Raw genomic sequence first — 19,622 nt, forward strand, 5'->3', positions numbered from 1 at the left:
CCTGAGAATGGAGGACAGGCTTGAGGTCTGAGTGCAATGCCAGCTGCTTCACAAAATGGGGAGAAAAATCCAGAGGTTGCCTGAGACACAGGCCTAATTCAAGCCGTAAGAGGAAAGCTGCACTCACCATCTCCTAAAACGTCTTCGGGAAAAGGGATGCCACAACCATGGGAGTAACACGGCATCTCAACTTCCAGTAAGGAGGTTCTGGATGCCTCATTTCAATCTCTCCTGCTGCCTTTCTGCCAGCTACCTGGACTTGGGTGGCCCTCGACTCTCAAGAGAACAACAGTGAGCCCACTCTCTACCAGCAGGGCCTATGGGGCACGGCAAGCATGGAACTCAGCAGGCCCTTCCCAAGGGCACACCTGTCAAGGAAGCAGGAAGCCTGGGCTGTGTCCCACGGCAGAGGGATCCTTCCATCCCGCACCATCTCCATTGTCTGCCTCTCAGCAGCCCTCAGAGGACAGGTGCTCCCTTCCACACCGCCCAAGTGAGCGGGGTACTTTGACCAAGTCCTCCAAGCCTCAGTGCCCACCCTGAATAGGAGGAGGGCCCTGAGGTCCCAGGTGGTCTTTTGGTGGGGGGAAATCTCCTTCCTCAGGGTCCAGCTAGGACCCCGGCCCAGCATGCCCAGCCTCCCGCGCTCCCGTACCTGGCGTGGATGCCATCCACAAACGGCCCCCCTCGGCCCTTCAGCTGGTCCACCTCTTGGCGCAGCTTCTCAATCTCTTCAGACAGGCGGCCCTGTGCCAGGCAGACCCGGGATGTGGGCGGGGGCCAGGGAGGGGCAGACAGGAAAGGGCGGGAGTCAGAGAGGGACAAAGAGGACAGCAGAGTTGGGGAGAAGCAGAAGAACGCACTGCGAAGTCCCAAGCCGGGCCCCAGGCCAGGCCCGCAGATGACACCACAAGAGAAGAAGTCCAACCGGAAAGTGAGCAGAAGGTGGGCGGGGGCAGGGCCAGGACAGGGGTGTGTGGGGGAAGGACTCTACTGGAACAGGCCTGCGGACCTCTCACCACCGCACAAATGCATGGCAAACTGGGCTGGGCAGGCAGCACCGGGCCCTGGTGACCTTCCTCCCAGACTCAGAGACATTGCTGAGGCCGGACGGTGGCTAACCTCCCAGAATCTCCAGACTCTTGCCTTGCCAGAGTTTGAGGCCCCCACTAAATCCCTGGGTTGAGCTCTTCACGGGGCCCTGCCTCTCTGCTGCCCACCCTATGCCCTATGCTTATGGCCTCAGTTTCTTCTTTACCTGCGGGTGGTAATGCATCTACCGTGACGGGCTACAGTGAAGAATAAGGTAGTAGCGTATGCACGCAGACCGACACAGACGCTAGCACAATGCCAGGGATCGGAGCAGCTTTGCTCGGGCACCCTGCCCTCCCAGGCCGGCGGGGGGTACCTTGTGGTGGTGCTGCTCCTCGATCTGCCGCTGTGAGCTCTCTAGCTCCTGCATCAGCGTGTTCTGGGGGAAAGCGGCTGTGAGCCGGCCCCCACCCCCGCCGGCCCCCAGCCCCCGCCTCGCTCTCCCAGCCGCCGGGACCTGACCCTCCAGGGTTGCCCGCCGCTCCCTGGGGGACCCACAACCCCATCGAGGCCCCACCCAGCCCCAACCCCACCCTCCAGGCACCTTCTCCTCCAGGGCGGCCATGCGCTCCTTGAGGTGGAGCTGCAGGCGCTCGTTGGATTCACTAAGCAGCCGGTCCACGGTGTCTGACAGCCGCTTGTTGTGGTCCTCGTTCATCTTCTCCCGCTGGCGCACCTGCACAGCTAGCCCGCCTCGCACCAGGCCACCCCAGGGCCTTGGCCCTCACCAGGAGCAGTCCATTCCCGCTAGGGTTGCACCCCCCTCCCTGGTCCTTGCCTTGCCCTCTGGGAGCCCCTCTCCAACTCTCCCGACCACCAGCTCCTCCCCCACCCGCCGGCCTCCTCCCTGGCTCTGTGGCTCTGTCCCTGGCCAGGCCATCCTCCATGCCCCTTCCATAGACCATCCTGGGAGCCTACCCTGGGGGCAGGGAGGGGGCCTGAGGGCCCAGCCCGGTGCCCTCACCCTTGCCAGCTCCTGGTTCTTCTCCTCCAACTGCCCCTCCAGCTGCCGCAGGTGCTCCTCAATGTTGCCATGCCGTTCTTCAGCCTAGGGGCAGGGGTGGGTCGGTGCAGCCTGTAGATCTCCCTGTTCCTCCTGCTCAGGCTCAAATCCCATGCACCCTGGTGCCAGGGTGGCCTTGGGGATCAGGGCCTCAGACACCCATGAAGCCCGGCCTTCACCCATCAATGATCTTAGAGCAGAACTGCAATCCCTACTGCCTTCTTCTCAGGCACCCTGACCCCTGCCAGGTCTCTCCCACCTCCTCCCTGCTCAAGGCTAGCCTTAAAACATCCTGGGGCTGGCAGCTCAAGAGATTATAAATCCTCCTCACGCTTCTAGGAAAAAACTCCACTTGAAAGCATGAGCTACCATAAATCTCCTCTATGCCTCCAGATAGATGGAACCGCACTTAAGGGCATGGACTCGTGCCAGACTGCCCAGGTTCAAATCCTGGCTCCCTCTCTTACCAGCTGCGTGACCTTGGGCAAGTTACTGAACTTCTATGTGCCTTAGTGTCCTTAATGATAAAATGTGGACAATAACAGCACCTGTGCCCACTGGACCACTACAAGGACTACGTGAAATAATCCACTGTAAACACTTAGAACACAGTAAGCACTCAACAAACGCTAGCCTAGCCATTGTTGTTAAGCCTTTGTTGTTAAAACTAGCCCAGGTGGAGCGGTCTCCCTTTCCATGCATGTGTCTCCAGAAATGGAGACCCTACTGTCTCTGCTGACAATATATTCTAGAATATCACACATCTTACAGTCAGGAAATCCTTAAAATCTTCCTGCTTTGACTCATTTTGAACATACTCATCACTTCGGCCCCTCCCTTCTTGTCAGTTTCTGGGTGATACCAAAGCTGGCAGCCCAGCACCCCGCACATGACATCCTCTGCTGTGATCTAAACCCGGCCCTGCATTCCTAGAGGCTGGACAGACCTCAGAGACCACCACTTTCAACTCCACCATCACAGAGATTAGGACACTCGAGGCCCCATTAGGAACGGGGTGACTTTTCCCAGGTCACCGAGCCAGTCAGTGGCAGAAGCAGACTTGGTCCTGGGTCTACTGCGGCACAGCCAGGCCACAGGTTCCATCCCCAGAGCACTAGAGCTGGCACACCGGCCCCTGGCCAGCCTCTATCCTTCAGGGACTCTGGGTCCTGGTGCTTACTGAACACTGGCTTCCTTCTATCCCTAGGTTCAGGGGTAGCTACAATTATGCCACATTAGGCCCCCTGAAAGTCTCTGACCAGCTGAAAATGCTCCAAAATACTTTTGATTAACCCACTGCATGCCTAAGTCAACGAATTTACCTAGCTCTTCCAGAACCTGTTATGTTTTCAGCCAGCACACCTCTCAGGAGTTACTATTCCATAAAGTTAACCACCCATTAGGCAAAATGATATTCCCTTTTATTCATCCTAAAGCTGCAGCCTTCAGGCAATCGGGGTGGTCCCTAGATCTAGAATGCTTCAATTTGGTAAAGAAAGATGTGCTTAACGTAAGCTCCCACCCCGACTCCTTCATGGATGTACAGACAGAACATTACATCCTCTCAGGTTTCATCTTTCCAGAGATGAAAGGCCTAATCCCTCCACTCCAGCCACAAACAAAAGAAAGTATTAACCACAGTGGTGTAAATGACAATAACAATACTTTGCATCTGCATAGTCTCCTCACCTCCTTAAAGTACTTTTACACCCCTTCTTACGGGATTGTCACATCCCTGCGGGGTGATGAGGGCAGGGATTACTCTCCTGGCTGACAGACACGTGGCGGGGTGCTTCCTGGAGTCACTCAGCGGGAAGCCGTCTTCTGGCTCCCAGCCCAGTGTGCCTCCCACCCTTCTCCATTCCCTGCCAGGCTCCCCAGGGGTTCAGGACATGGGGACAGAGGCAGACCCCAGGCCCCTGGCCCACTTGCCTTGGTGAGGGCTGCGATTCTCTGGGCCAGCTCAGCCTCCACCTCCGGCAGCGTCTCTGCCCTGCGCATCGTCTGCTGCAGCTTCTGCTCCGCCACCTCCAGCAGCTCCTGCAGGTGTCGGGCCTTCTCCTCACACTGGCAAGGTGGGGGCGGTGAGATGGTTCACGAGGGGGTGCTGAAGTGCCACCCCGAACCCCAGCCTCAGCAGAGAGCAGATAACAGGTCAGAAGGAGCAAGGAACGATCTTGGTTCATGGCTGCCCAAAATGCCTGACTTCCCCTTTCCAAAGGTCCCTGCAGGACCCCAGGGGCTCCCAGGCCACCAAGGGAAAGTTCTGGCCCAATCATGAGGACCTCTGGGGTTAAGGACAATGTCCACCTCCACTCCGTCTGGAGGAGTTACCTGGCGGTGCAGGGACTCCTTGTTGGCCAGCTCATTCTCTAGTTTGTCATTGAGGTCATGGATGGATGTGGCCTCACGCTGAGCGGCCAGGTAGCGCTTCTCCAGTGTGGTGATTCGCTCCTCCATGTCATCCTTCTGGGCCAGAGCCTAGGTGGGAGAAAAGGGAATAGGGAAGGTCACCAGCCTTTCCCTGCTCCTATCCCGTCTGCACCTCCCCACCAACACCTGGCCGGCTGTAACCCAGAAAGGGGCATGATCTATGCTCCCTGTCAGTTTCTGGCCTCGACCCTCCCCTTCCACAACTCCTCCCACACTGGACCTCGACAAGTGCTCAGTCTTACCCTCCTCAGCCCTTGCCTGGCCCTCCCTCCGTACCCTCCCAAGTGCCAAACACCTGCCCCCAGCAGGATGGGGCCACCGAGAACAGGCCCAACCCTTGCACACCTCCCGGAGATCCCGCTGATGCTTGCTGCTCAGCTCCTCCGACTTGATGAGGTCCCGGCGGGCCGTGCCCAGGTCCTCCTCAAGTTCGGCCACGGTTGCTGTCACGGTGACCAGTCGTTCCCGGGCCTGGCTCAACTCAAAGTTCTGCTTCTCCAGGAGCTCCTGCAGTTCCTCCACCCGGCCCGCCTCGTCCTCCAGGGACAGCGAGCTATCAGTCAGTCTTGGGGACCCAGGGCACCCCACACCCTTGCCCTGCCCCAGGGGTGGGAGGAGGGACACCCAGAGCAGATCACCACCCTGCCCCAGTGTCAGAGCACAGCTTCAGGTCCACCTCCTTCCTCCAGGCCCAGGAGCTCACTCCTGACAATGGCCAAACACCCTTGCTCTCCTGTGTATCTCTTGAAAAACAACAGTTTCTAGTTTTACCTGCTTGTGTAACCCAGAAAGGGGCATGACTAGGGAAACAAAGGCTCAGGGAGAGGAGGAATCTTGCCTGATGCTGCCACACAAGGTAGATGGCACATTTCAAGAGGACACGCATACGAAGTGCCTAGCAGTATACTGGGCACTAAAATAAAATCTACAGATCTCTTTGCAGATGGGGTGGGGGAAAGAAGGAAAAGGGGAATATTGGAGAAAGCCTCAAATTTAATTCAAGCAGTTACGCTGTTGAATGAAGGCAGGGTAGGGTCTCCCACTCCCCCTCTGAAAGAACGCATGCCCTGCTACACAGCTCCCTGGACCCACCTTCCACAGGCGTTTCGGCCCCAGCTCCACAGTCCCCTCCTCTTCTGCCGCTCCTTCCCGCACCCCTGCCCCCTGCTGCAAGGCAGACACCTGTAGGGCACAGCCCCTAGGGCAATGAGTCAAAAAGAAGAAAACCTCCCATACATTCCAGACCCTTCCTAGTCCCCTGCCTCCAGGAAAGAGGTGTCCAGCCCAGCCTTGGCATGCAGTCTCCAGCCACAGTTGGGGAGAAATCCGAGGAGATCGGAGGCGGGCATGGTGGTAAACCAGCCTGGGCTTCCAGGAGCGGCAGTCTGTAGGCTGAGGGTGGGCAGGCAGCTTACCTGCTGGTGGGCACCTGCCAGCTGCTCCTCCAAGGTGGTGACTCGCTCCAGCGCTGCCCGGAGCCGCTCTCGCACCTGCCCAAGGAAAGGGGAGGTGGAGGAAGAAAAGGGAGCCCCACTGGACTCAGACTGGAAGAGCCGGGACGTGGTCTACACCACCGGGCATCAGGGAAAGTGAAGGGCCTGCCAAGAGGCAAATCTGGGAGGGGACCTAGCAGAGGACTTTGAAATGAGGCCAGTGGTGGGAGTGAGCCAGTTTCGAAGCTAGAGGGCAGTTTTCCCTAAACACTGGATGCAGGAAACTCAGAGAAGGGAAACACCGTGGCTCCAGGGAAGCCTGGATGGATGGGGGTTGGGAAGAGGCGGGCACCTTCTCATCCAGGGCCTTGTGGTGCTCAAACAGGGACTTGAGGGCCTTCAGCACCTCCACCTCACTGGAGACCCCTGAGGGCGACTGGGCCTGGCGCTTCACTACAGTCATCCGCAGCGACCGTTCGTGGCGGGACACCAGGCACTCCAGATGTTCCAGAAGCAGCTGGCAGGGGACGGGGGAGGGAGAAGACAAGAAGGAGGGTGTGAGCATGTGCCTCTGGGCCCCGGGGCTGCATGATCACTGAATAGACACGAGTACAGCCCTGCCCGTTAAACTCCGAGAAAGTCACCCATGCTGGTACACAGCCATTGCCCCTTTTGAACGCCACCCCCAAGCCGGCTGCCCTGCCTCTCCCCCAGGACCCCGACCTTTCAATGACCCAGCAACGACAGGTGAAGAGGCCAGCACTGGTGGCTAAATGATGTGACTGTCCCCCTAGGATGGGAGGCAGAAGAGGTGAGGATGGGGCTGTGCCTGGTCCCTGTCCTGCCGGCTCTCCGGGCCAAGGTGCTCATGCCCCACCCCCATACACGTACACACACTTACCCTCGTGTTATTCCGTTCTGCTTTCAGCTCTGATATCTCTTCCTCCCGCTCTAGAAGCTGCTCCCGACACATGCTCAGCTCCCGGGTTAAGGTGGCAAATTCCTGAAAACCCCCAAGGCCCCTCAGTACTTGGGGACCCAGCCCCCCTGCAGCATCCTGCACGCTCAGGGCAGGGTGGTATCCTGTCACTTGTCCCTTGCTTCCACCACACCACAGGGCAGCAAGCCTGCGACTGGCATGTGCTCCCCAGCGGGGTCCGTGTCTCTGGGCCCTCCATGCATTCCAAGCGCATGTTAGGACCCAAGGGGACAGAGCTGGATACGAGAGTGAGAAAGTCACCGAGTCCGCTCTGCAGCCACTTCCCCCACCCCAGCCACCAATATGACCAGACCAGGTCCTCCCTCCCACTTGGCATTTCCAAGTCCCCAGCAATTCAATGACATTTTCCTTTAGAAACTGATGGAGGGGAGTTCTGCCTCTGGTTTAGCAGAGTAAGGTCCAAACGGAAACTGATGGAAACTGATGGCCATCCAAGAGAGAAGAGAATGGGGTTTTGAAGACAATGTGTGAGTGAGTGCCCCAGGGAGTTCTCTTCCAGCCCCTCCCCAGGGCTTTGCAAGCTGCAGATGGAGAGTGAAATCAGTGGATTGAAGGACCCATCTACATAGGAGCGGGAGCCCCACTCAACCAAGAGAGGGCTGCATCCCAGCACCTGTTGCCAAGGCACTGACCCTGGCTTTTCCGAGTATCCACACACCAACTATCCCTTCTAGGGGGACCCATTCCCACACTCTGAGACCCAGACATGTTCAGAGACCTTTCCAGCCCACCCTCCCTTATCAGAACCAGCATACAGGGGTGAGACACTGGCCACACCGTTTCAGGTTCATCATATCCTTATTTATTTAATTAAACATCACCTCATTCCAGAAAGATTTTCAGATGAGCGGCCCAAATTCTGTGGATGCCCAAGGTCTGAGAGTGACTGAACAGGCTGCAGCCCCATTGTAACTTGCAGCCTCCCTCACACCAAGGATTCATGAGCAAAGGAAGAATTCCCAAAAGCAATCCCCTCGTTATCACTCCAAATAAGGCAAAAAGGGCTAGAAGGGTTGTGGGAAGGGACAAGAGACCAGAGATGCCACAGCATAAGAAACCATGAACCTCTGACCCTATTCCTTGGTTATGGCCTTTCTATCAAGGCCATGGCCAATGGTGGTCAAATTTGAGCATCTCATACTCTGGAAGCCAAGGCCTGGGCCTGATGCTGCTTCACCCTCGGCTTGCACACATGCATGCATACATGTGCATATACACATGCACACGCATACACATGCAGTCATGCACACATGTATCCAAGCTGGTGTCCAGAGACGGGACTCGGTGGTATGGCCCCCAACCCTACACCAGGACACCACTGCTAAAGGGCTGGTGCTCTCCCCTGCCCTGGCCTCAAGCTCAGTGGCTGCCTCATCTCCCCACCTCAGGACACCTGTCCCCTCCCTCCTTACCTCTAACTTATGTGACACATTGCTGCCAGGACAATCTCCTAAAGCACAACACTGCCTACACATACAAACTTCTTATGCTGGTGTTCAAATTTCTCTCTCATGGTTCCTTTCTATACACCCTAAGACCCAGGTAACCTGGGTCACTTGCTGTTTCTCAATGTCAGCAAGCTTTCCTAATACCACACCTTTGCTCAGTGGGCTCCCTCCCCCTGGGAAACCCTACCCTCTGTCACCACCTGATGAAACCATATTCATCTTTCAAAGCCCATCTCAAAGGATACAGCCTCCTTGGGAGCTTTCCAGACTCCCCAGTGGAAGGCCCTCTCCCTCTCTTTCAACCTGTTCAGGACACTGGTTAAGAGCACCAACTCAGGAGTCCATTATTCAACCACAATATCCATAAGCACCTACCATGTACCAAGTCCCATGCTGGTCACTGGGGATACAGTGATAAGAAAGACACAACCCTGCCTTCACGAAGCTGCCAGTGTAGGAAGTCAGGTAAGCCTGGAATCAAATCTCAGCTCTGCCCTCCTTATCTGTGTGACCTTGGACAAGTTACCTAATCTCTCTGAACCTCACTCTGCGATCTGTAAGACAGAGTGCTCCAGGACATTCACACAACAGTCCTCCCTCCAGGTGTTGCTGTAAGGATTAAATGAGGCAACATATAGAAAGCTCTTAGCCCAAGCCCATCAAAGATGGCTATTTTTATCACTGATATTGTTCTCAACAACCCTTTTAAGGCCTCTCTTATCTTCTTCTACATTCTCTCCCAGTCACGTGGGTTCTGTGTGTCTCCTTTCTAGTCTCCGAGCTCCTTTGGGGTAGGGACTGGCTCATTCACTCCAGGGCAGGTTCAGGGGTTCCCGAACAAAGAGGCAGGAGGGGCCCATCTGCCCAACTCACTCCTTCACCAGGGCTCCACATTTTCATCAATAAAGCATCACTCCTGGGCCCTGGGCAGGAAACTCACCTACCAGGCAACCTGGTTCTCCTTCCCACACTGGGGCAGGGGCCTGCTGCTGAGGCCTGAGCTGTCTGGCTCCTCGGGGCTGCCTCCCCTAGCCCCGGCAGTACCCCCGCCAGCTATGAGGTGCTGCTGGGGTTGGGGGAGGCTATGCAATGTCCGGTGCCTGGTTTTGGATCCCACCTCTCTGCTCATGAAAGGACGAGGCGAGGGCAGGACGCTCACACGGTTGCTGTGAGTGCTGTGCTCACAGACAGACAAACCCCACCACTCCCTGGGCCCAGTTACCAGGCAGAGTTCACACCCGATGACCCAGGTTCCTGCTCCCTTCTCCTCTTCAGAGTATGAGTCTTGCCTGGAATATCTACCAAATGGTAAGTAAGCAGCAGTAGACACCTCCGGGGCCCATGTAGGGAAGGGGAGTGATGAAGCCCTCAGCCTCTGGAATTGAACAGCCCCAGGGTTCAATTCCTGCCTCCGCCACATAACTTGAAAGTCATGAGCAACTTATTAATCTCCCCGAACCTTAGTGTCATCATCTGCAAAGTGGTGGTGAGAATTTAGTGAGCTAATCCACACAAAGTGCTTAGTACACAGAAAATACACAATAAATGGTGACTACATCATAGCTAGAAGTATGCTGCCAAGGGGCATCAGAAAGGGTGTCAGGACACCTGGCTCCTAGACTCAGCTCTGCCTACAATTTTCTTCGTGACATCTCTTGCTTTTTTCATCTGTGCAACTAGGTGATCTCTAAGGCTTCTCCTACCTCCCTGTCTGTGATTTCCCACCCGCCAACGCCAACAGCAGGGCGCTGGCAAGGAGCAGGCAGGGATGAGGTTTCTTTTCAGTCTAGGGTGCCACCTACTGGCCACCTGGGCTCACTGCAGTTGGCACTTACAGGTTTTCTTCCTTCATCAAATTCCAACCATTTCTCCAGGGAAAGCCAATTCCTGGCAGAGGAGCTTGGGAGTGACAGGGAAGGGATTTAAGTAGGGAGACAAGGAAAGCAAATGCTCGGTGAATTCTAACAGTAGATGTGCAAACAGATGCAGATGAGCCGAGGGCTGTTGGATCTAGCAGGGCTGGGGAGGAGGAGAAGATAAGGGAGCTGCAGATCTTTAGGCCTTACCTGGGGGAGGGCGGAGTTAAGGTGGCGCTGGAGCTGGTCCCGCTCATGCAGGGCATCCTGGAGCCGGCTCTGTGTGGCTGCCAAGGTCTCTTGACTCTCCCGAAGGGACTCCAGCAACTTCTCCCGCTCATCCAGCATGTTCACCATCAGCTGCTCAAAGTTGGCGTCGGCATCGGCGCCATGGGGGGGCCCCAGGGGGTCCCCCTCGTTGATTGTGGGCATCACTTCACACATGGTGGGGGTAGGCAGGGCCTTCTCAGTGTCAGGGAACAGGGGAGGGACTCACAGGGTTGGCACCTCCAGCGGAACCCAGTGCATGGGTCTCAGAGTGGGCAGTGCCAGGTGACTGGACAGGTGGGCAGGGGCTTCTCCCATGTCATCAGTTGCTCTTGCTCTGAAAGGGGCCTGAGGCCTGGAGTGCCCCCGTGACATGGAGCCAGAAGGCCAGGCTTAACCTCTCAGGGCTGGGGCTGGGTGCCCTGTGTTCCCAAGCAAGCAGGCAGCAGCGGAGCGTGGCCATGACAGGCAGGGGGAGCAGGGCTGGAAGATGGCCCTTCTCTTAGACTGAGCTCTGGAGCCTGGCAGAGTCCCAGCTGGGTCCAGCGACACCCATCGTTTCTGGAGGGCAGTGTGGTCTGTGGGGAAAGAGAATGCTGTGAGGAACAGCTGCATGGAGACGGGCATCAGGGGAGGAGTGACGCAGGGGGGACAGGACCTAAACTAGCACGTGGGGGCGGAGAGGGAGGTGTGGCAGTGCTGGTGCGCATCCCTTCTCCAGGCTTGCTCACTCTGATGGTGCCTCCTTAGTTCTCCCCAGGAATGCACATGCCTACTGCCTAGCCTCTGCCTTCCCCCCAGCTGTCAGAAGTGCAGCCGCAGTGGCAGTGGTTCCCCCACCCACGTGGCTCGCTGGCCAAATATAGAAATGATTCAGTCAGCGGTAGGGGAGCAGTGGGCAGGCTGCCCAGAGTCCTCCTGAGACCTGGGGGTGGGAGGGGAGAAAATAGGGTCTCTGGCCCCTTCCCCCACAGCCTTCCCCCCACACTCAAGCCAAGGCAAGTAGAGAGGGTGAAAGGGCTGTTAGTGGGTGTGAGTCCCAGAAGTTGGACTCCAGGGGTCATAGGAAACGGGGGCAGAGTAGTTCCTGCCCTGACAACTGGCACAACACAGCTAAGGCCTTGGAGAGGCACAGGCTGGGCACTGGGGCAGGCAGAGAGCCCTGACCTGCTACAATGCCCGTAATTCAGGGAGGAGGTTCTGACTCAAGTCATTCCCCACTTCCAAAACCTGCCAAGGAGGACGGTATGCAGGCCTGGCAGTCGGCAGGCTTGGATCCTGAACTCACAGCCTCCCACCTCTGCATTGGAGCAGGAACTGAATGATGGAAAGGAACCCAAGGTTGATGTGGGGGTGAGGGGTGTGTGGGGTCCCCTGCTCATGGCTAGGGGACTCTCCCTCTATCTGTCCCCTCCCCATTGCTGGCCCTGCCGGAAGTCACCAGCTAGGGTGGTTAGCCTGCACACAGCCTGTCTACAGTGATGCCTTAAGCCTCACACAGGGAATCCCAGTGGTCAGAGCAAAGGAAGCTGTACTGAGGAAGGCAGCATGCAGCTGGGGCTTTCTCTGCCTACCATGAGCTTCCAACCTCCCTGCCCACTGTTAGAAAGCCACCACCTTAATTAGTTTTCAGAGGGTACTGAAAAGACATCAGAGACCCTGATATCTTCAGGGTTCCCAGCTGCAGGACAGAAGTGGTGTGAAGCCCCCCAGCACAGTGACAGGCACACTGGAGGTGGTCTATAAATGGCACTTTCCTTCCTTCCCTCTCCCTTCTCTTATGGGAGACACAAGGGAAGCCTCCTGTCCACCCCTCCGGAGTGGGAACGATAGGCAGATTGAGAGGATCAGAGGACCCAGGGTGAGCTGAAAGGGCAGACCCTGGGCAGGCCTGGGGCAGAACTGAACCCGGCAGGGGTAACAAAGAAGGGCCAGGCCTCTTCCTCCTAAACCCCTCCCCTAGAGTTCTGATGATCAACACAGAAATAGCAGGGGATGGGGGGGGGGCAGTAAGAGGGAGGCTGGGGAGCAACGTGGGGCCTGGATCCGATGGAAGTTAGAGCACCAGCTTAAACACTCTGGGGCTCACACCCATAGCCATTCTCAGAGGGACCCAGTGCCCAGTAGTTCAGGCAGGCATGTGGGCACACACACAACACACATACACATATGCACATGCAGACAGACACAGGAACATGGAGACCTAGGACATATACACACGTGGCCACACACACACACTCCCAGACACAGAAATTGGACACAGACTCTGAGCGAGAGGATCCTTTCCCCAAACCACACAGCCACTGTAGAGGGCAGGGTTCCAAAGGGCTACAGAAGCGAAAGGTAGAAGGTTGGTGTGCACCCCACCTTCCCCAACACGGCTGCTGCCAGGGCAGCCCACGCTCGTCTCACTGCCCCTCAGAGCAGGTGGGAGCGGAGCAGAGGGCTGCCGCCCTAGTCCGGCCAGTGCTGCCATCTCACTAATGCTGCTAACGGCCACTCCTCCAACTCTCCCACCTTCCCAGCCCCCTCTACCATGAATGCCGGGAGGCTGAAAGGCCACATGGCCCGATCACACATCACAAGCTCATGCCCCCCCCCAACACCCAGTCGTCCTCCCCAGACACTGAGAAGACATGAGAGGCCAAAGAGGGGAGCAGGCCGGGGAAGGGGCTCCTTGTGGCAGAGGCTACCGTCTGAAGAAGAATATCATGTGGAGCTCAGGGCCCCCGGGAATGGCTTCGGCCCAGCAGACCCGCAGGCAGCCTGCAGTGTAGTACAAAGGAAGAAGCCCAGAGCTGGGACTTAGGAGATCTGGGTTACTCTTAGGAGTTCTGTCACAGACCAGCTCGGTGACCTTGGGCTTGTCACCCTCTACTTAGGTCTCTGCTATAAGATGAAGCCCACAGCCCTTGTTGTGCCTACCTTAGAGGAGTGAGATGACGGATGAGCAGAGCTTTGAGAAGCAGAAAGCTCCCTACGATGGTGTGAATCGTGTTGGGAGCCTATGAGGGGAGTTTTCTGAGCTCCTTACAGGAAAGGGGCTGGAGAAGTTCTCAGGAGGGAAGAACAGGACCTCACGCCGCCCACCAGGAGGTACTGGCTATTTGGTCCAACTTGCCCGCTCCCCCACCCCCAATCCTCCTGGTCATTTTAGCAACTGAGAAGCTGGCTTTGGTGCCACCAGTCCTCTCCCGGCCTCCCTCCAAACCAGGTGCCAGATAGCAACTCCACTTCCCCTGGCCAAATGGCATCACATAGAGCTGGTTTGAAGATGAGCCCAGAGAGGGCCGCCAGGCAGATGCCCCTGAGATGACTGTCCAGGACCTCCTGCCCCCGCCCCCACCAGCTGCACAAGCACAGTGAGCAGAAGGGAGCCCTAGGACAGCCGCACCAGGACACCTGGCTGGTTCTGGCTCCTTCTGGCTCCAGGGCCGTCTTTAAATAGAGCAATTATCATCTCAGCCTAACAGAAGCCTCCTCAACTCCCGCACAATTTCTAAGTAACACTCACAGGTCCTGATTCGGAGGCGAAAGCTGCCGTCCCCAGAGCAAGAATTTGCAAGGGGCTTTGCCGGGGAGGAGTGTGGGCAGGCTGCGAAACAGCGGAAGAGGGCCCAGGAGCGAGTGGGTGCGAGCGCGTGTGTGAGGAGGGAAGGGCTGGGTGAAAAGTCGGTCTCTGGCCTTCATAAACACAGAAGAGGCAAACTCAGAGGCCCCCACCTTTCCCTACCGAACTGGAGGATGGGCACTGAGTGTGACGCTCTGGCTGGCTGCACACACAGGCCTGGCTCCTGCCTGCCCTACCAGATGGCAGCCCCACCACGCTGGGAGCTCAGCAAGCGCGGGGCTGCCAGCCCCCGTGGAGGCCACAGGCCTGGACAAGGCTGCCAGGAGCCAAGCTCAAGTCTGAGTGGGCCACAAGCCGGGCAAAAGGGAGCTTCAGGGTGGGAGGCCCTTCAGGTAAAAGAGGAGGGTCACACACCTGCTGGATTGGAGGAAGGGTGAAGGAAACAGGGAGGGAAAATGATGGCTGTGATTTATTCACTATTTACCATGTGTTGTGTTGTCAGCTGACATGCATTAACTTATTTTAAACCTCACAATTCCTTGTGAGGAAGATGTAATGCTTCTGCCCATTTCACAGATATGCAAACTGAAACTCAGTGTCAGGTAGCCAAAACTACACAGCTAGTAAAAGGGATAGCTGGGATTCAATTAGCCTGTGTGACTCCAAAGAGAGGTAGGCAATGGCGGAAGAGGGAGAGTGAAGATGCCTCCTCCAAGGAACCCACGAACCCGGGCCGTGGTCTTTGGCATCCTCACCAGGGTGACGGCAGCCTGAGGACAGCTCACCTCGGCCCTCCCTCTACTTCTCCTCCTCAGGCCTGGGGGAGCCCTCTGCAGAGCAGCCATCAGGGTCCTGAGGCAGTCACTTCCCCATGGGAAGGCCCCATCCACCTCCCACCCGTATCTGTCCCCCTACCCCTCGCCAGCTCCATGCCAAGTCCCCCAGCCCAGCCCACACTCCCGAGCCACAGCTCCCCTTATGTGGTGGGGTCTTCAGACACTCTCCCCCCAGAGGGACGGAAGCCCAGCTGCCCATGCCCTCAGGCTGCCGACTTCTCCTTCCTCTCACCTGAAGCTTCTCCTCCTCCCCTGTCCAGCTCACCACTCCAAGAAGCCTGGCCCTCACTCATCCTTTCCTCCAAAAGCCCAATCCCACCTCCTCCCCGCTGCGCCTCAGCCCTGCTCACTGGCCTGCCCCCAGGGCCACCTACCGCTCATGTTCTTCCAGCACCTCGCCTGGCCCGCCTCTCGTCTCTTTCATGTCAGTCTAATGAACTTAGATCACCCTTCTAAGCTCATCTCAAACGCCACTTCCTCCAGGGAGCCTCTCCTGATGTCCTCCAGTGGGTGAGATCCGCCCTCCCACTGGCCCAGCACAGCCCTTTGTTTATGCCTCTCTTTGTGGGGCTGCTTCTTCTTTCCATCATCGCACCCGTACACTCGAGGGTGAGAACCACATCCTCCTTACTGCTGGGTACTCTAACACAGGGACCTAGCATACATGGGACAGAACAGATCTGTGCCATGGTCATTCTGGGCGAGTGTATCCCTGACCAACTTCAAAGAAGGAAAATGGGCCGGGCGTGGTGGCTCACGCCTGTAATCCTAGCTCTCTGGGAGGCCGAGGCGGGCGGATTGCTCAAGGTCAGGAGTTCAAAACCAGCCTGAGCAAGAGCGAGACCCCGTCTCTACTATAAATAGAAAGAAATTAATTGGCCAACTGATATGTATATAAAAAATTAGCCGGGCATGGTGGCGCATGCCTGTAGTCCCAGCTACTCGGGAGGCTGAGGCAGAAGGATCGCTCGAGCCCAGGAGTGTGAGGTTGCTGTGAGCTAGGCTGACACCACGGCACTCACTCTAGCCTGGACAACAAAGCGAGACTCTGTCTCAAAAAAAAAGAAGGAAAATGCCAAAATAGGAAAAACTGGCTCGACAGCCCAGAAATATTCATTTATCTTGCCCCTGAAAACTGAGGCTTCATGAGAGAGCTCAGTGGGTCTCCCCCGTCTCGAAAGGCAGATTCAGGAACAGCTCATGGGTCTGAAGTCTGGAACACCCACTGTCCCCTCCAGTGAACCTGGGAAGATGCTTCATCTCTCTGAGCCTCAGTTCCCCCTCTGTGAAATGGGGATGATAACAGCGCCCACTGCAGGCAGCTAATGCACTAGATTTAGCGTGCATTACTAGAGTTAGCGTACATAAAATGCTGAGGTCAGTACTTGTTAAATAACTTAGCACCTAGGCTCTCAAAGTGCCTCAAGGCTGGGCCCACTCTAAGTACAGTAAGAAAATTTAAAACCCATTCTGGCTATAGGAAGCCATTCCCAGAGGGAAAACTCCTGGAAAAGCGCTATTTAGAGTTTCTCACTGCTAGCCACAAATCCCTTCACAAGCATCCAGTTCTCTGGGCTCCCTTCAAGACCGGTGGCGAGACTTGCCCTCTCTGTGCTTCAGGTTCCCAAATTTGGAAGTGAAGATTGTAACACACAACACACTCTCCTGCTCTCACAGGTTGTCATCACAGACATAAATCAGTCTGAGTATAACATGCTGCCCAGGCACAGGTGAGCATCAGCTGCCAGCCCAGGCATTCAGCCTCCTCACACCAGGCTCACTCAGGGGACAAGGGAGGAGACATCTTCTTATCCAACAGGCTCCCTGGGCCTGTGTCTGTGAAGCCCATCTCTCCAGCTGCTCCCCAGGAGTTAGATGGGGGCTACCTCTCCCCAGGACATGGCCTATCTCTTGGCTGAGCATACAACCTTCTGTCCAAACCAAGGCCTTCTTAAGAGCGAATGGAAGCACTGTTAACAATCACCGCAGAACACAGGTGTAAACCAGGGCTGTCCCTGCACCCCTGGCTGTATGGTCACCCTCAGTATCACTGCCCCAGGAGTATTAATGTCAAAGACCAATGGGGGCCGGGCGCTGTGGCTCATGCCTGTAATCCTAGCTCTTGGGAGGCCGAGGCGGGCGGATTGCTCAAGGTCAGGAGTTCAAAACCAGCCTGAGCAAGAGCGAGACCCCGTCTCTACTATAAATAGAAAGAAATTAATTGGCCAACTGATATATATATAAAAAAAAAAAAATTAGCCGGGCATGGTGGCACATGCCCAGCTACTCGGGAGGCTGAGGCAGAAGGATCACTCGAGCCCAGGAGTTTGAGGTTGCTGTGAGCTAGGCTGACACCACGGCACTCACTCTAGCCTGGACAACAAAGCGAGACTCTGTCTCAAAAAAAAAAAAAAAAAAAGACCAATGGGAAAGGGAGGCTACAAGCCTCTGTGCCCACCCCAAAAACTGTTCATTTTCTGAAATACCAAAAGTATAGCCATCACAACTACCTCTTTAAGTTAAGGCAGGGATTTGCAAACTGGCCTTTATGACAGAGTACCTGTAGGGCAGCGTGGGGTGAAAAAAAGGGTGAAGAGCTGTGACAAACTCAAAGTGCTCTGAACTCCCTTTTCTTTCCTTTAATCCCATTAACTCCAAACCTGTCAGTTTTATAAGACATCTGATTAAGGTTTCATTTCTATAAAAGGGTTCCAAGTCTAAAGACCGGTTGGAAAATCCCAGATTTAAGTACTGTCTACAGAAGGCACCTGCTAAAATAAGCACGCGTTCTCTCAGCCAGGCAGCACGTCAGTGCACCAGAGCAACACACCTGGGAAGGCCACACGAGCAACACCAGGGCCCTCACAATTCCAACTGCTCTCCACATTCCAAATGGCGAAGAGAGACCGTATGTTTACCCAAGCCAAGACACAAGGTTGCACCACTGAACACAAACATGGCGTTTGCTGAACTCACATCATTAAGTATAGTAACCCCAGCCATTCTCTGCTAATCAGAGCTATTAATTAACACAAATGTCCTCAAATCACATTTGCAAAAGAAGAAACACAGCAATATGTGTAGCACATTTGGAGAATAAAACTCTGTCAAAACTAGAGGTCTGTGTGGGACACATATTAAACAGGGTCCTCTGGTGTTAAAAAATAAATACTTGCTCAGAAGTCACTGCAGTAGTAGATCAACCTATGAGATTAGGGAGCCACCATGTAGCAGAAAGCAGGACTATGTGGAGTGCTGACAGCTGCAAGGGTATAAAAGGTCCAAAGCACAGAACCACAGGGAGAAATGTAGGCATCATAAAAACTGCATGTGGGCCGGGCACAGTGGCTCGCGCTTGTAATCCTAGCACTCCGGGAGGCTGAGACAGGAGGATCACTCAAGGTCCAGAGTTCAAAACCAGCCTGAGCAAGAGCGAGACCCCATCTCTACTAAAAAAAAGAAAGAAATTAATTGGCCAACTAAAAATATATAGAAAAAATTAGCCGGGCATGGTGGCGCATGCCTGTAGTCCCAGCTACTGGGGAGGCTGAGGCAGAAGGATCGCTTGAGCCCTGGAGTTTGAGGTTGCTGTGAGCTAGCCTGACACCACAGCACTCTAGCTCGGGCAACAAACTGAGACTCTATCTCAAAAAAAAAAAAGATGAAAGAAAAAAAACTGCACGTGTATGTGATCACAAAAGTTGTGTGTGTGTGTATGTAATTATGAAAAAGAGAATGTCGGGGAGGGAGGTCATGTGTATTCATGCAATGGAGTATGTGTGTGATCGTGAGAATGCGTGGTGTGTATGTGTTGTCATCAAAAAAGAAGAGAGAGAAGAGAGGGAGAATGTAAGACTATGGTCATAAGAACGGGGTCCTGAGAGTATGTGCATGAGAGTGAATGGGTGTGTACAGCCTTGAGAACATATGGAGGTGTGTGATTCAAAGTACAGGTCAGGGCTCACAACTGCACATGACTGTGGTCAGGAGAATGCATGTGCGTGTGCATGCAGTCATGACAGTGAACGTGTGTGGTACCTCTACCATCCTGTGCCCACCCCATCCCACCCCTACCTGCAACTGTAGATTTCTACTCAGAAGGGCTCTCAGAGGTCACACAGGCCAGCCTCCCACCCCGTGTGGGAGTTCCTTCCACAGCATCCCTGGCAGCTCAGTCTTTACTTAACGATCCTTCAGCAGCAAGGAGCTCACTACCAAATGAGGAAGTCTTCATGGTTCTAAGGAAGCTTTTTCTTAAATTGAATGGAAACCTATCTCCCCTTTGAAATGACAGTTATCTAACCGAAGACAATGGCCATGAAGGTATATCAGATATGTATCTAATTTATGAGAATTCAACTCTACTGGCTGGGCAATAAAACCCTCTAAATGCAAGCTAGCTATTTCATCGGACACTTTACTACAAAATTATATTGTGCATATGTACTCTTTCTTAAATCACTGTATAATAATATATATTATATATTTATATAACTAATATAGACTATAGATATACGTGTTATATCTATACATTCATATTATTGTTCGGGATTTACCATATACCATGCTTTATGAGAGATTTAGGACAGTTAAGTTCATCTACTGTCTATAGAATCTAATTCCCTCACTGAGACATAGTACCACTGTACTGGGTCCCCAGAGGCTTATCTGCTCCAGGTTAAA

At 55.0% G+C, this 19,622-nt stretch overlaps 1 protein-coding gene across 9 annotated transcripts in view; it reads right to left on the reverse strand.

Annotated features, from left to right (window-relative positions):
• The window catches only part of PPFIA4 (PPFI scaffold protein A4), a 49,243-nt gene that overhangs the window by 26,440 nt on the left and 3,181 nt on the right, over window positions 1-19,622 (reverse strand). For 5 of the 9 annotated variants that reach the window (XR_001148804.2, XR_001148802.2, XM_012744409.2 and 2 more), the window contains exons 2-13: window positions 10,476-11,110; window positions 6,863-6,964; window positions 6,314-6,478; window positions 5,944-6,018; window positions 5,621-5,710; window positions 4,874-5,065; window positions 4,430-4,576; window positions 4,028-4,162; window positions 2,057-2,140; window positions 1,637-1,768; window positions 1,409-1,471; window positions 656-747 (exon numbers count right to left, since the gene is read on the reverse strand). Coding sequence is in view for 5 of the 9 variants with exons in the window: in XM_012744409.2 (XP_012599863.1) it covers window positions 656-747; window positions 1,409-1,471; window positions 1,637-1,768; window positions 2,057-2,140; window positions 4,028-4,162; window positions 4,430-4,576; window positions 4,874-5,065; window positions 5,621-5,710; window positions 5,944-6,018; window positions 6,314-6,478; window positions 6,863-6,964; window positions 10,476-10,709 (1,511 nt within the window). In the remaining 4 variants the exon portion in view is untranslated. Of the gene's footprint in view, window positions 1-655; window positions 748-1,408; window positions 1,472-1,636; window positions 1,769-2,056; window positions 2,141-4,027; window positions 4,163-4,429; window positions 4,577-4,873; window positions 5,066-5,620; window positions 5,711-5,943; window positions 6,019-6,313; window positions 6,479-6,862; window positions 6,965-10,475; window positions 11,111-13,457; window positions 14,270-19,622 lie in introns of those variants that run through there. The other 4 variants (XR_001148805.2, XM_075996944.1, XM_075996943.1 and 1 more) reach the window with 2 other exon arrangements.

This window comes from Microcebus murinus, chromosome 23, assembly GCF_040939455.1.
Source record: "Microcebus murinus isolate Inina chromosome 23, M.murinus_Inina_mat1.0, whole genome shotgun sequence".
NCBI classification, from domain to species: domain Eukaryota; kingdom Metazoa; phylum Chordata; class Mammalia; order Primates; family Cheirogaleidae; genus Microcebus; species Microcebus murinus.